This window comes from Siphateles boraxobius, unplaced genomic scaffold (genome assembly GCF_051911475.1).
Source record: "Siphateles boraxobius isolate OS27281-9 unplaced genomic scaffold, OSU_SipBor_1 26, whole genome shotgun sequence".
In the NCBI taxonomy this organism is placed as follows: domain Eukaryota; kingdom Metazoa; phylum Chordata; class Actinopteri; order Cypriniformes; family Leuciscidae; genus Siphateles; species Siphateles boraxobius.
The window spans coordinates 5210061-5223265 of NW_027508876.1; the positions used below are offsets into that span (position 1 = coordinate 5210061).

The 13205-nt window shown below is 42.4% G+C and overlaps 1 protein-coding gene across 1 annotated transcript in view; it reads right to left on the reverse strand.

Annotated features, from left to right (window-relative positions):
- Positions 1 to 13205, reverse strand: part of apbb1ip (amyloid beta (A4) precursor protein-binding, family B, member 1 interacting protein) — a 44225-nt gene that overhangs the window by 21232 nt on the left and 9788 nt on the right. Inside the window, exons 2-4 of the mRNA XM_077244172.1 lie at positions 3150 to 3209; positions 1398 to 1491; positions 342 to 592 (exon numbers count right to left, since the gene is read on the reverse strand). Of these exons, the coding sequence (XP_077100287.1) occupies positions 342 to 592; positions 1398 to 1491; positions 3150 to 3209 (405 nt within the window). The remainder of the gene's footprint in view (positions 1 to 341; positions 593 to 1397; positions 1492 to 3149; positions 3210 to 13205) is intronic.

Consider the following 13205-nt stretch of genomic DNA (forward strand, 5'->3'; position numbering starts at 1 on the left):
AATGCCGTCTCCTGTTGTACATTACGTCAAGCACTGGGCTAGACATAAAATAACATTAAGTGAATATCCGGCTGAGCTAACATTGCAATCATGAGGGTAATTACATTTTATGGTTGGGCTTTTTTTACATGCAGAGTAGAGATGGATATTGTAGACATTCATAGGGTTCATACTTCATAAAGTTAATGCAGTTTTACAGCGTTGGCTGCACTTCAATTCCATTATATCAGTTCACATCTGTTGTTTGGCCTGGTTTTAAAATAAACCCTGTAACCTTCAACTAAGGTTGTGTTAATCACATGAGGCCTGTGGGTGTGCGGACCATTCAGAATAATACTTACTTTTGATGGTTTAGAGACGGGTGGTGGGGGCGGAGGTGCAATGGAGTTGGAGGAAGTTGCATGTTTTGAGGTGTCAGTTGACACTGGAAGGCCAAAGTTACTCTGAGGCTGTGTGTGTATTGGGGCAAATGGAGCTGAACCCTTTGACGTATCTCTGTCTGTGGCAAACTTTTCCTCCGTGGCACTGATATCTGCCACCAGGTCAGCCATCAAGGCATCTAAGTCATTGTCTTCCATCTCATGCAGGGATGCTTTAGAGAAACATATAGGGTAACAATGTGAAACAAAAACATCACATTTTTGACAACATACAGAGCATCCAAAGATGGGGGAGGAACAATAAGTTACAATCCTATCTACAGTAACTACAGTACAGTAATTGCGAGATGGCAGTTTCGTATGAATTTGTACAATGTGATTTGTACGAGAATGTGCAACGAAAAAAAAGTAAGCATGAAGGTCCACCCCAAATCATAACATCATACTGTATCAGTGATCCTAAACTAGTACCCCCAATTAATGCATCACAAAAATAATTAGCTACATATTTACTGCCTAATTTAATTTAATCTAAATTATCTGAATTGATTCAAGCCAAAAAATATTATTTAACATCACTGAACAAACCTACAGTATATACATTCATTTATACCAACAAAACAAATGTATGGGTTAAATCAGGTAAAAATAGAAATAGTTTTTTTTAAATAGCCACTTTTTACAGTGTATTTACAGTTAATCTTTTTTTTTCTGTAAAGATTTATCGTTGTGCTTTTTGTTCAACAGAGTTGAACTTTTGAGCTTGGTGAGGTCAATAAGTGGATTATTCAGAATTTGATTGCAGACATAACATAGAGAAACATTCTTCAGTTCAAACAGCCCTATCTGTGCACATTTGAGCTTCCCTCAGACATAGTTTTAAGCAATTTAATGATTAATTAATCGCTTATTTTCTCACAAATTTTTCAACACAGTTGATGAATTGAGACTTTCAGGTGAATAACGTGTTAAGAAAGCAGACACTGGTGAAAAATATTAGTTTGAAATATTGTTTACCATTCAAATCTGTAAAACCAATGGAAAAGTTCATTTCCTGGGGGGGAGGAAAGGAGGAAGGCAAAGGTGCAGACTCAGCTTCTGCTCCCAAACTCTGTGAAAAGACAAATGAGGAACAAGACAAATGATAGATATGGAAGCTATTTTTGAAATAACAGAAATAACAGCAAAGCAACTGTCAACATATTAGCATGTAGATGTGAGATACAGGTTTTGGAGATGTTTCACACTAGATATGCGTAACCTGGTTACTAATCTTTACAGACTTTACATTCCATCAGTAAAAGCAGAGTGTGAAGGTTGAATTAGCAGAGCAATAGCACAGCTGTCCATAAAATATTGCAATCCACACAACATAATGGGATACATTTCAGATTTCATAAGAGGACAAATTGTTGGTGTGCATCTCTCTGGCTCATCTGTGAACAGGACAGAAAGTCTTTGGTGTATCGAGAGCTCAGCTATAGTATCCAGAGAAATGTCGGCATACCATCACGTAGGATGAACTACATCCAACAGGAGTAACTGTCGATGTAAGAGGAAGCTGTCTGAAAGGGATGTCCGGGTACTAACCTGAGTTGTATTAAAAAAACATTAAACCACAGCTGCCCAACTCACTGCAGAATTAAATGGGCACCTGTAACTGTTAGTTTCGAGGCCCACAGAGTCAGTATTCATGGTCGGGCTGCTATAGCCAAACCTTTGGTCACTCATGCCACTCGTTTCATTTGTGCCAACAGTGCAAATATTGGGCTGTGGAAAATGTGAAACATGTATTGTTCTCTGATGAGTCCACCTTCACTGTCTATCTCACATCCATGGGAGATATGGTGGGGAGAAGACCCAAAGAGGTTTAACACCCACTGTTTAAGACTGTGTCTGCCCAGAGTGAAGCACGGCGATGGATCAGTGGTGGTTTGGGCTGCGATTATCATGGAATTCCCTAATGTGCTTGATGGGCGCGTCAATGCCAGGGTTGACCGAAACATTCTGGAGAACCATATGGACCTAATGGTTCAAACATTGTAACCTGAAGGTGTGCCGCGTATCAGCATGAAAATGCACCAATACACACACCAAGACTTGTGAAAGAAAGGTTTAATAAACATGAAAGTGAAGTTGAACATCTCCCATGGCCTGCACAGTTTCCAGATCTACATATTTTTGAGCCACTTTAGGTTATTTTGGAGGAGCAAAAAAACATTTTCTTCCACCAGCATCACATAATGACCCGGCCACTGTTCTGGAAGAGGAATGGCTCAAAATCCCTCTGGTCACAGAGCAGGACTTGTATCTGTCATTCCCAAGACAAACTGATGCTGTATTGGTGTTTCAGTTTCATTGTCCAACCCCTGTAATAATCTATGTGCTTTTGTTCCCTATTTTGTGTTCAAATTATTTGCAGCTGCTGGCTCACACTTAGGTCATCAGTAATATTCCATAAAGAGAAAATACTGTATGTACATTTCAAAGTCATCACATCTCATTACTGGAACTGAATAAAAATGACCATTGCCATTGTTTGAATGGGAGATAACTTTTGTCTTCTGTTGAAGTGACCATAAACATAAAATGAAAATTTGGGGAAAGCTTCATGTTAGAAATGTTACTATTTATGAAGCTATTTCCGTTTTCATTATTATTATTATTATTATTTTGCTTCTGCTTTAAGAAACACATAAAGGCACACATGGCACTGTTTAGCTAGGTTGTTTGTCTGGAGGATATGAGACGTATCCATAGGAAACGTACCTGCGTTAGGAGATCCATCTCCTGCAGCATGTCGCTGAACATGGCATCAATGTCGTCCATCTAAAACAGAAATAGTTGGGCAATGAGAATTCAACATCTTTAGAACAAGTCGTACAACAGGATTGGGGAAAACTCTGTTTAAAGATGTGAATAATGTAACTGAAGCCCAGAAACCAAACACATTAATTAAATATAATTACAAAATACATTTTCACTTTCATTTAATTTATTATTTATTACCATGTCCATATGTAATACTTTAATAAATTCTGTTTATTATTCTGTTTCTTATAAGAAATTGACCCTTTCTTTTCACATTTCCAAGGTTCTCAGACGTTGAAGTAGTCATAGCTGGGTTAAATTCTAAAGTGGCGAATGGAAAATACGAGAATACAACAAATATATGCATAATTACAAGTAACCAACTCTGAACCAAACCATAACCCTTTTATGAAGTACATATAGTTAATTAACATTACTCAGTAACTAATTGTGTAATTACAGTGTAAAAATGTCACCTTGTAATAAAGTTTAACCAAATATTTTCATATAATGACTACTAAACTGGATTTTTTCATCGTCATCCTTGGCAACATACCGGTACTACTTTTATGTCAATATGTATTATCTCTCTCTTTTTTAATATCAATAGAGGCATTATCTTGTGACTTCAAATGCTACAACGAAAATTACTTATGGAGGATAGTATTAATTCGAAAATGCATCTTTTGCATTCATCTGTTTATTTTGCCATGACTGGCAGACATTACTGTATAGTGTACCATACTTATTTTTCTTAGAATAGGGCTCTTGAATTGGTGATCTGTGGTGCAAAAGTGGTGTGAGAATAATTTTACATGACCCTCAGATTAAGATTAAATTGGCCCTCACTGCTTCAAACTTGTGTAAAGTGATGACGTACCAGTAAACATGCGTGCATGCATGTGTATGTGTTTTCAAACGCATCATCTGACTGTCTGTTTTATTTTATATAAAGCTGTGAGTCACCATTCTCAGTCCTGAACATCATCAAATCAGTTATCAGTTTTTCATCAGTGAATAACAGACTGAATCAAAATATATTTTTATATTTTGAATGTAAAATGGTTTTCTTTTAGATTTTGTTTCCCAATTTGTAAACACCAGTCTAAACATATTTAATGTAACAGACTTTGATGTGTTAATTCTTCTAATTTGTTTTTATATACTTTTTTGATAGTCCTGTTAGTTTAAATTAGGTTTAGGTAATGTATTTAGGTCTTATTAAGGAGGGACTTTTATTTTGAAGGGTTTTGTGGTCTTCGGGGCTAAACGGATAGAAGGAAAGTAAAGGGAGTGCACGCAGTTGTAGGAGTTGTGCAGGCTATTAATGTTTAACGGTGATAAGCACCCCCCGGAAAAGGCATAAGGTCTGTATTAACATTTGTTTATGGTTTATTGTTATTTATGTATTTTGCTATATGTTATTCGTAGTGTAACGGAGAGAGAGTTTGTACGAGTCGTTAATGCGAGCTTTTGTATTTCCTTTGTTCAGCTCTTACGGTGATTTATGAGGTGATATTTGCAGTGAAAACGGACTCAATAAACTTCATCAACATCAGAAAAGTTTTGTCCGTCATTCAGGAGGGGTCTGCTACAGTAAGAGCTTCACCTTCGCTGGTTCGGATCTCCGCCGCACGTGCTTGTGAAGGGGGCAACGTGACGATCGTTAACGGAGTGCAGCTGATGGGATCAGCGTGATGGTCAATGAAACGCCATAAAAGTGAGTTGACTATGGAAATTGATATTGAAGATACAGATTCTGAAAGTCTGCTTCAGACGGAGGCAGAAAGTATAAAGGAAAATTCATGGAGAAGTCTCTGAAAGACAGAAGGTCATATGTCAAAGATAACAAACTCTGTTTTGGATGTATGAAACCAGGTCACTTTGCTAAGGAATGTCGTCGTCGCCACACATGTGATGTATGCAAATTGAAACATCCCACAAGTCTTCATGACTACAACTACGAGTATTATGGAAACCGAAAGCAACCAACGGTAAGCAGTGCACATGAGAATGAGATTACGGATGCCACATCACTTACGTAACGTAACAAGAGAAGGTCGTTCAGTCATTACATCTATGATTGTACCTGTATGGGTGTCGTCCATCCAAAATCCATCCAATGAACAGCTTGTCTATGCTTTGCTTGACACTCAAAGTGACACCACTTTCATTGATGAAGGAGTGAGTAAAGTACTGCAAGTGGATGCTCATCCAATTAAACTCAAACTTACTACTCTGATGGGAGACAGTATGATCATTAATAGCAAAAGGATATCTGATCTTCAAGTGAGAGGGTACAATTCATCAGTACATATCAATCTGCCTCCATTATACACCAAAGAGTGTATTCCTGTCAATCGTGACCACATACCAACGCAGGAAACGGCAAAGAACTGGAGTCACTTGAAGGTAATCACAAAGGAAATGTCCCCTCTTCTCGGCTGTGAAGTAGGTTTACTGATTGGTTACAATTGCCCCAGAGTGCTAGCTCCCAGAGAAGTCATTCTAGGTAAAGATGATGAACCCTATGCTATTCTAACTGACTTAGGTTGGAGTATTGTAGGCAGCTCCACACCAGGCATTCATGAATCCACAGCAATTGGTCTTTGTCACAGAATAGCCACAAAAGAGATTCCAGCTCTTACACCTGTGGATGCCATACGTGTGCTCGAGTCTGACTTTAAAGATGTCACGGTAGGTGACAAGACAATTTCACAGAATGATATTGTGTTTTTGGACAAACTCAAAGAAGGCATAAAGAGAAATGCTCAAGGACATTATGAAATGCCACTTCCGTTTAAACAACGTCCATACTTACCAGATAACAGAGAGCTTGCCAAAGTCAGATTCAATCACTTGAACAAAAAGTTCTGTAAAGATGAGAAATACAAGTAAGACTACATTGCGTACATGAATGATATCATTGAAAGAGGTGATGTAGAAACAGTGATTGATGATGGAGCTGATGGTGAAAAGTGGTACATACCTCATCATGGCATTTACCATCCGAAAAAGCCAGACAAGCTACGTGTTGTGTTTGATTGTTCCGCTAAATTCAAAGGCACAAGTCTCAACGAACATTTGTTACCAGGGCCAGACATGATAAACAATCTCACAGGAGTCCTTGTCAGGTTCAGAAAACACCCTATAGCTGTAACATGTGATATTGAAAAAATGTTTCACCAATTTCATGTTCAGGAAAATGACAGAGACTACTTGCGCTTCTTATGGTGGCAGAACGGAGACACAAATTCACCGCTTCAAGATTACCGTATGAAAGTTCATCTCTTCGGTGCTGTTTCTTCGCCTGGGTGCGCAAATTATGGACTAAGATATTTAGCCAGTGAGCATTGTCAGTCACACTCATTAGCCGCCCAGTTCATCATAAGAGACTTTTACGTTGATGATGGAGTCACAAGCGTAGAGACAGTGGAACAGGCTATTCAGCTAACAAAAGAGACACGAGAGTTGTGTGCAAAAGGAGGTCTTCGACTTCACAAATTTGTGTCTAATGACAACACTGTGCTGCAGAGCATACCAGCATCAGAACGTGCTGTAAACTTTGAGACAAAGGATCTTACCTTCAATGACATGCCACTTGAGAGAGCTCTGGGTATTCACTGGAACATACAGAGTGATAGCTTCAAATTCCACATCCCATTAAAAGGTCAACCTACAACACGTCGTGGCATATTGTCAACTGTTGCCTCCATATATGATCCTTTGGGCTTTGTAGCTCCTTATGTTCTCAATGGTAAGAGGATCTTACAAGAAATGTGTCGCAAGGGTACAAGCTGGGATGATCCACTGCCTCTTGCTCTCAGCCCACGGTGGGAGAAATGGCAGCATGATTTTGTTAATCTGGAAATGGTTAACATACCACGATGTTATGTACCTACTAATTTCGGCAAAATTGTGAAAACAGAGATACATCATTTCTCTGATGCAAGTACCTGTGGTTACGGTCAGTGTTCGTATCTGAGAATGATCAGTGAGAAGGATGAGATTCATTGCACTTTCCTCATTGGTAAAGCCCGGGTTACTCCTGTAAAAATCACTACAATACCAAGATTAGAGTTGACGGCAGCTGTGGTATCAGTCAAAATGAGCAATATGCTGAGAGAAGAGCTTGACCTCACCAATGTCGATGAATTCTTTTGGACTGACTCAAAAGTGGTCTTAGGATACATAAATAATGATGCTCGTCGTTTTCATACGTTTGTAGCTAACAGAGTTCAAAGGATACGTCAAAGCACAGCACCCAAAAAATGGCTGTACGTCCCAACGAATGATAACCCTGCAGACAATGCTTCAAGAGGTAGAACAATAAATGAATTGCTCTCTTCTAACTGGTTTTCAGGTCCGTCGTTCCTGTGGAAGAAAGAAATACAGAGTGTAGATGTTGTACCAGAACTTCCAGTAGGTGATCCAGAAGTTAGAAAAGTTCAGACGTTTCGAACAGAAACCACAGAAAGCAAAGATCTTGTAGACCGTTTGTCTAAGTTTTCATCCTGGTCTAATACTGTCAAGGCCATTGCACATCTTCTGAGAAGGATCAAGAAGGATAAGTCTAATTCACCAGCATCTGTGAGTGAACAAGAACATGCAAGATGCTTGATTCTAAAAGGAGTGCAGAAACAAGTGTATCAGAAAGAAATGGATGTCTTGACTCAAGGTAAACAACTTCCAGGTCATAACAGACTTCATCATCTAGACACCTTCATAGATACGGATGGTATGATTAAGGTGGGAGGAAGATTAAGTCACTCGTCATGCACTCATGTGTTCAAGCACCCACTGATTCTTCCCAGAGAGCATCATGTAACTAAGCTGATAATTGCACACTATCATGAAAGTGTAAAGCATCAAGGGAAAGGTTTCACGATTAATGCTATCAGATCTGCAGGCTATTGGATATCTGGAATGAACAGAGCTGTCACATCTTACATTCACAACTGTGTACCTTGTAGAAAGTTGAGAAAATCTGTTGAAGGACAACGGATGAGTGATCTTCCTGCAGAACGGGTAGAGTCTTCCCCACCGTTTGTGTATTGTGGTATGGATTGCTTCGGTCCTTTCATGACTACAGAAGGAAGAAAACAGCACAAAAGGTATGGTCTGCTTCTAACTTGCTTTTGTTCAAGAGCCGTTCATATAGAAATGTTGGAGGATATGTCCACGGATGCTTTCATCAACAGTTTACGATGCTTCATTGCTATCAGAGGCACAGTACGGAAGATCAGATGCGACCAAGGTACCAATTTCGTCGGTGCTAAGAACGAACTGAACTCCGCATTACAGCAACTTGATCCCGAAAGGCTTACTGCTTTTCTTGCAGATAAACAGTGTGATTTTGTTTTGAATCCCCCTCACTCCAGTCATGCAGGTGGTGTATGGGAGCGTCAAATCAAAACTGTTAGGAGTGTTCTTAATGCTACAGCTTCCCTTGCATCAGGCAGGCTCAGTGATGCTTCACTGCGCACATTGTTTTATGAAGCCATGGCAATAGTTAATAGTTGTCCTCTTACAGTGGATAACTTGAACGACCCCAAGAGCTTGGAACCACTCACACCTAACCATTTGGTTACTATGAAAGCCACCACAGTCCTACTACCACCAGGAAAGTTCATAAGAGAAGATCTCTATGGGAGAAAGAGATGGAGACGGGTGCAGTACCTTACTGAGCAATTCTGGAGTAGATGGAAAAAGGAGTATCTCCACAACATTGCTACTAGACAATGCTGGCATGCTCCAAAAAGGAACTTTCAGATTGGTGATGTTGTCATGGATACGGATGAGAACCTTCCAAGGAATGTATGGAGACTAGGTCGGATCATAGACACTGTAACTAGCCAAGATGGGTTAGTAAGGAAAGTCACATTGACACTTGGTGACAAAACACGGAACAAGAAAGGAGAACGATTAAACAAGGTCTCAGTAGTAGAGAGGCCAGCTCAGAAGTTGGTCTTATTATTGGAATCGGAGTGAACACCTCTTCAAAAGGACTTTACGTGGTAACACACACAAAGGTCTTTATAAGTGAAAAGTGATATTACTTATGCTTGAAAATTATGCATGTTGATATTACATTTATAATTTGGTGGGAGTGTAACAGACTTTGATGTGTTAATTCTTCTAATTTGTTTTTATATACTTTTTTGATAGTCCTGTTAGTTTAAATTAGGTTTAGGTAATGTATTTAGGTCTTATTAAGGAGGGACTTTTATTTTGACGGGTTTTGTGGTCTTCGGGGCTAAACGGATAGAAGGAAAGTAAAGGGAGTGCACGCAGTTGTAGGAGTTGTGCAGGCTATTAATGTTTAACGGTGATAAGCACCCCCCGGAAAAGGCATAAGGTCTGTATTAACATTTGTTTATGGTTTATTGTTATTTATGTATTTTGCTATATGTTATTCGTAGTGTAACGGAGAGAGAGTTTGTACGAGTCGTTAATGCGAGCTTTTGTATTTCCTTTGTTCAGCTCTTATGGTGATTTATGAGGTGATATTTGCAGTGAAAACGGACTCAATAAACTTCATCAACATCAGTAAAGTTTTGTCCGTCATTCGGGAGGGGTCTGCTACATTTAATTTTCATACAGTAGTGAAGGCTATCAAATACTGAGGTTGTGAAGTTCACAGCAGTCCTTTTTTGAAGCAATTTATTGTCAGACCTAAAAAAAAACTTTATTTGAACTCATCAGAACTCCCCCAACATTCTGGATAGGTTATTTTAAAGTTATTAAAAAAACACATTCTTCCAGTAAAATTAATAGAATGTCACAGTTGTATGGTTGAATCCAATCCTTCATGGCAGAGGTGGGGGCTTGGCAGAAAAGGGCGAGGGAGTGAGGACCAAGGAGAAACCAGATGGAAGGAACCCGGTGGAGCCGACAGGGTGGATTGCTGAGGCGCAGCTGGAGATCTGGAAGTCTAAGGCAAAACCAGGATGACGAGACCAATGTGGAGCCGAAGAGACGAGGGTGCCCGGTGGAGCCTGAGTGATGGCAGACCACGGTGGAGCTAACGGGCTGACAGGTCGAGGTGGAATAATGGGCCTGTATGCCTGAGGTGTAGCCAGGGATCCACTTCATAGAGCCATGCAGGTGGTGAAGGAGCCGGAGCCGAAGAGCTTGCAGGAGTCAGCGCAGAGGACAGAGTCGAGGAGCTGCGAGGTACCAGTGGGACAGGTCAGTGCAAGGGGACTGAAAGGAACCAGCATATAATCCAGGAAAAAGGGGGAAGGAAGGTTAATGGGCGGGCGGGACTGGGTTGTCCTGAATCATAGCTGGACATTCAATGAGTCAGTGATCCTCATCTGGCCCTGGGGTGGACTGTCCAAACGGCACTTTCTTTGTGATGGACCTGGCAATATGCTCCAGCCTAGGGATGGATATGGCAACTGGCACTGGCTCTGGGATGAACTCTTTGGCTGGATCTGACTCTGTGGTTGGAGGGGGCTCATGCTCGTGGTCCGTGGAAGTTGCTGGTTCAGGCTCTGGTTTCATGCTGGGCTTAGGCGTCTTCATCAGGTCTGTGGTTTTATCTTGCTGTCCGGGAATCTCCTGTCTGGGACGACAAGCCATATCTGGAGCGGACAGGCAGATGGCTCCTGAAAGTGTTGAAAGTCCTGGGGAGTCGGAGTTGATGCCGTCTTACGCCGCAAACCCATAAGGCATACTCCACAAACTCTGCGAAGGGACGCTGCTTCTCCCTTATCTGCAGCATCTGTCCAAGAATGTCATCCATTCCAAGGGTCTCATCCTTGTATGGTTGAATCAAACACAAAGGAGTGTCTTCGTGAAACAGTCTTTAATCCATGAACAGAATTGCACAGAAGAATCGCAGGAGAATAAACACATTAACCACATGTAAGAAATGACAATAACCCAAAAGGAACAGGACAAAATTGGGAGTACTTATACACAGAGTTAATAAGGGAAACATAATGAACGACAGCTGAACATAATCAGTAACCAAAGAGACTAACTAGGAAACAATCAAGGATAAACTAGACTGAAGGGAAAGAAACAAAAACAGAATTCTGACAGTTTGTTCAAATGTTATCTGGTCTTTAATAATGTTCTTAAAATGTTCCCACAAAAATATTATCTATATTATCTTTTTTTTCTGAAAAAAGTTTTAGACTCGTTCGTCTAACATTTTTAAATGTTACTTCTTGTTTCAGAATGTTCATAGAACATACAAAAGTAACACCTATAATATTTGCAGAAATTAATGTTCCCTATCGGTCAGTCACTACAACGTAGGTCATGACTGACCAATAGGAATCTCGCTAGAGAGGCCAATCTACTTCGAGTGAAACTAAAACAAGCCAATACACATTGGCGTGCAATCATTTGCATCAGCTGCGCGCCCTCGTTAGCGCGGGTATAAACGAGCAGCTGGTGCGATTGCACACTAGCTTTTTGCTTCGGAGCCAAGCACTTCGTATGCTGAACAGAGTGAATTTGAAAGCAAGCCTCTTCTGGATCTCTCCACTTTGGTGCGGGCGTGACGGCACAACAGCGCGAGCGGTCTTTTTCTCTTCTCTCTCTCTCTTCTTTGTTTGTTGTTTTAAAACTGAGCAAACAAAAAAGCTGTTTTCACGGCTGGTAAGGTGCGCGGTTAAAGCGCTCAACGGCCGTTCTTACGGCTGGTAAGGTGCGCGATTAAAGCGCTCAACGGCCGTTTTTACGGCTGGTAAGACCAGCGAGAGAGAATCGCGCACAGACAGGTGCACATTCCTGTCTGTGTTCGCTGTGACCGTTCCCCTGCGTGCTTCAGCACCAAGGAGAGCAGTCTCTAAAAGAGCTTACACAGATAGTTTGCGTCTTTTTCAAGATGACATTCTATCTGTGTGTTTCTGGATGCGGTCGTTACCTGGGGTCGCGGGATGGTCACGATCACTGCCTTGTGTGTCTGGGCCTCGAACACGCACAGACAGCGTTCGTGGATGAGTCATGTACCCATTGTGGGAAGATGACCATCTCGGAGCTGAGGTCGAGACTCACGTTCCTGCAAAGGGGCGGAGTCCCCGTGCCTGCACCTCGTTCCAACCCCCCTTCGCGGGTTGCTTCGGGCAGTGACACGGGTGACCTGAGGATTACAGTGAGCGCGCTTCCTTCGGGGAACCAACCCCCTAGGAACCCTCACTCCTCTCATGCTCCGCAACCAGTTGAGCTGCCAACGGAACGTTCTGGACCGTCCTCGAGATGTGTACCGGTCGTTTCGTTCGGCGCTCCCTGCGACGACCAGATGTCGATCGCTGCATCGGAGGGTGGGTCAGACCTCTCCGCGGACGACGGCTCGGAGCCGCTGCCTCCTTCAGGTGTGCCAGCGGTGCCCGAGTCGGACCCGGAGATGATGGCCATGCTTTCCCGGGCCGCCAACAGGATCGGGCTCGTGTGGAACCCTCCACCGTGTCCCGAGCCCTCGAGGTTGGACGATTGGTATCTCGGGGTGGCGCGCGCTGGTTCTCAGCAACCCACCCCAGTGCCTTTCTTCCCGGAGGTGCATGAGGAGCTCACAGGGACGTGGACGGCACCTTTTACTGCCAGAAACCGTCTCGGTGGATCCTCCTCCCTCACCACCCTTGATGGCGGGGCAGCTAAGGGATACACGCGTATCCCGCCAGTGGAACGGGCCGTTGCTATGCAACTGTGCCCTAACTCCACTTGGCGTGGAGAACCGTGTCTTCCTTCCCGGGCTTGTAAGTACTCGTCGGACCTGACCGGCAAGGCTTACAAGGCCTGTGGGGAAGCTGCCTCTGCCATGCACGCCATGGCGTTGTTGCAGGTTCATCAGGCCAAGGCACTGAAGGACCTGCACGAGGGTGGTCATGATCCACAAGTTCTCCAAGAACTTCGTGCCGCAACTGACCTCGCGCTCCGTGCGACGAAGGTCACTGCGCGGTCAGTGGGTCGTGCGATGTCCACACTGGTGGTCCAGGAACGCCACCTCTGGCTGTGTCTGGCTGACATGCGGGAGACCGACAAGATCAGGTTCCTTAA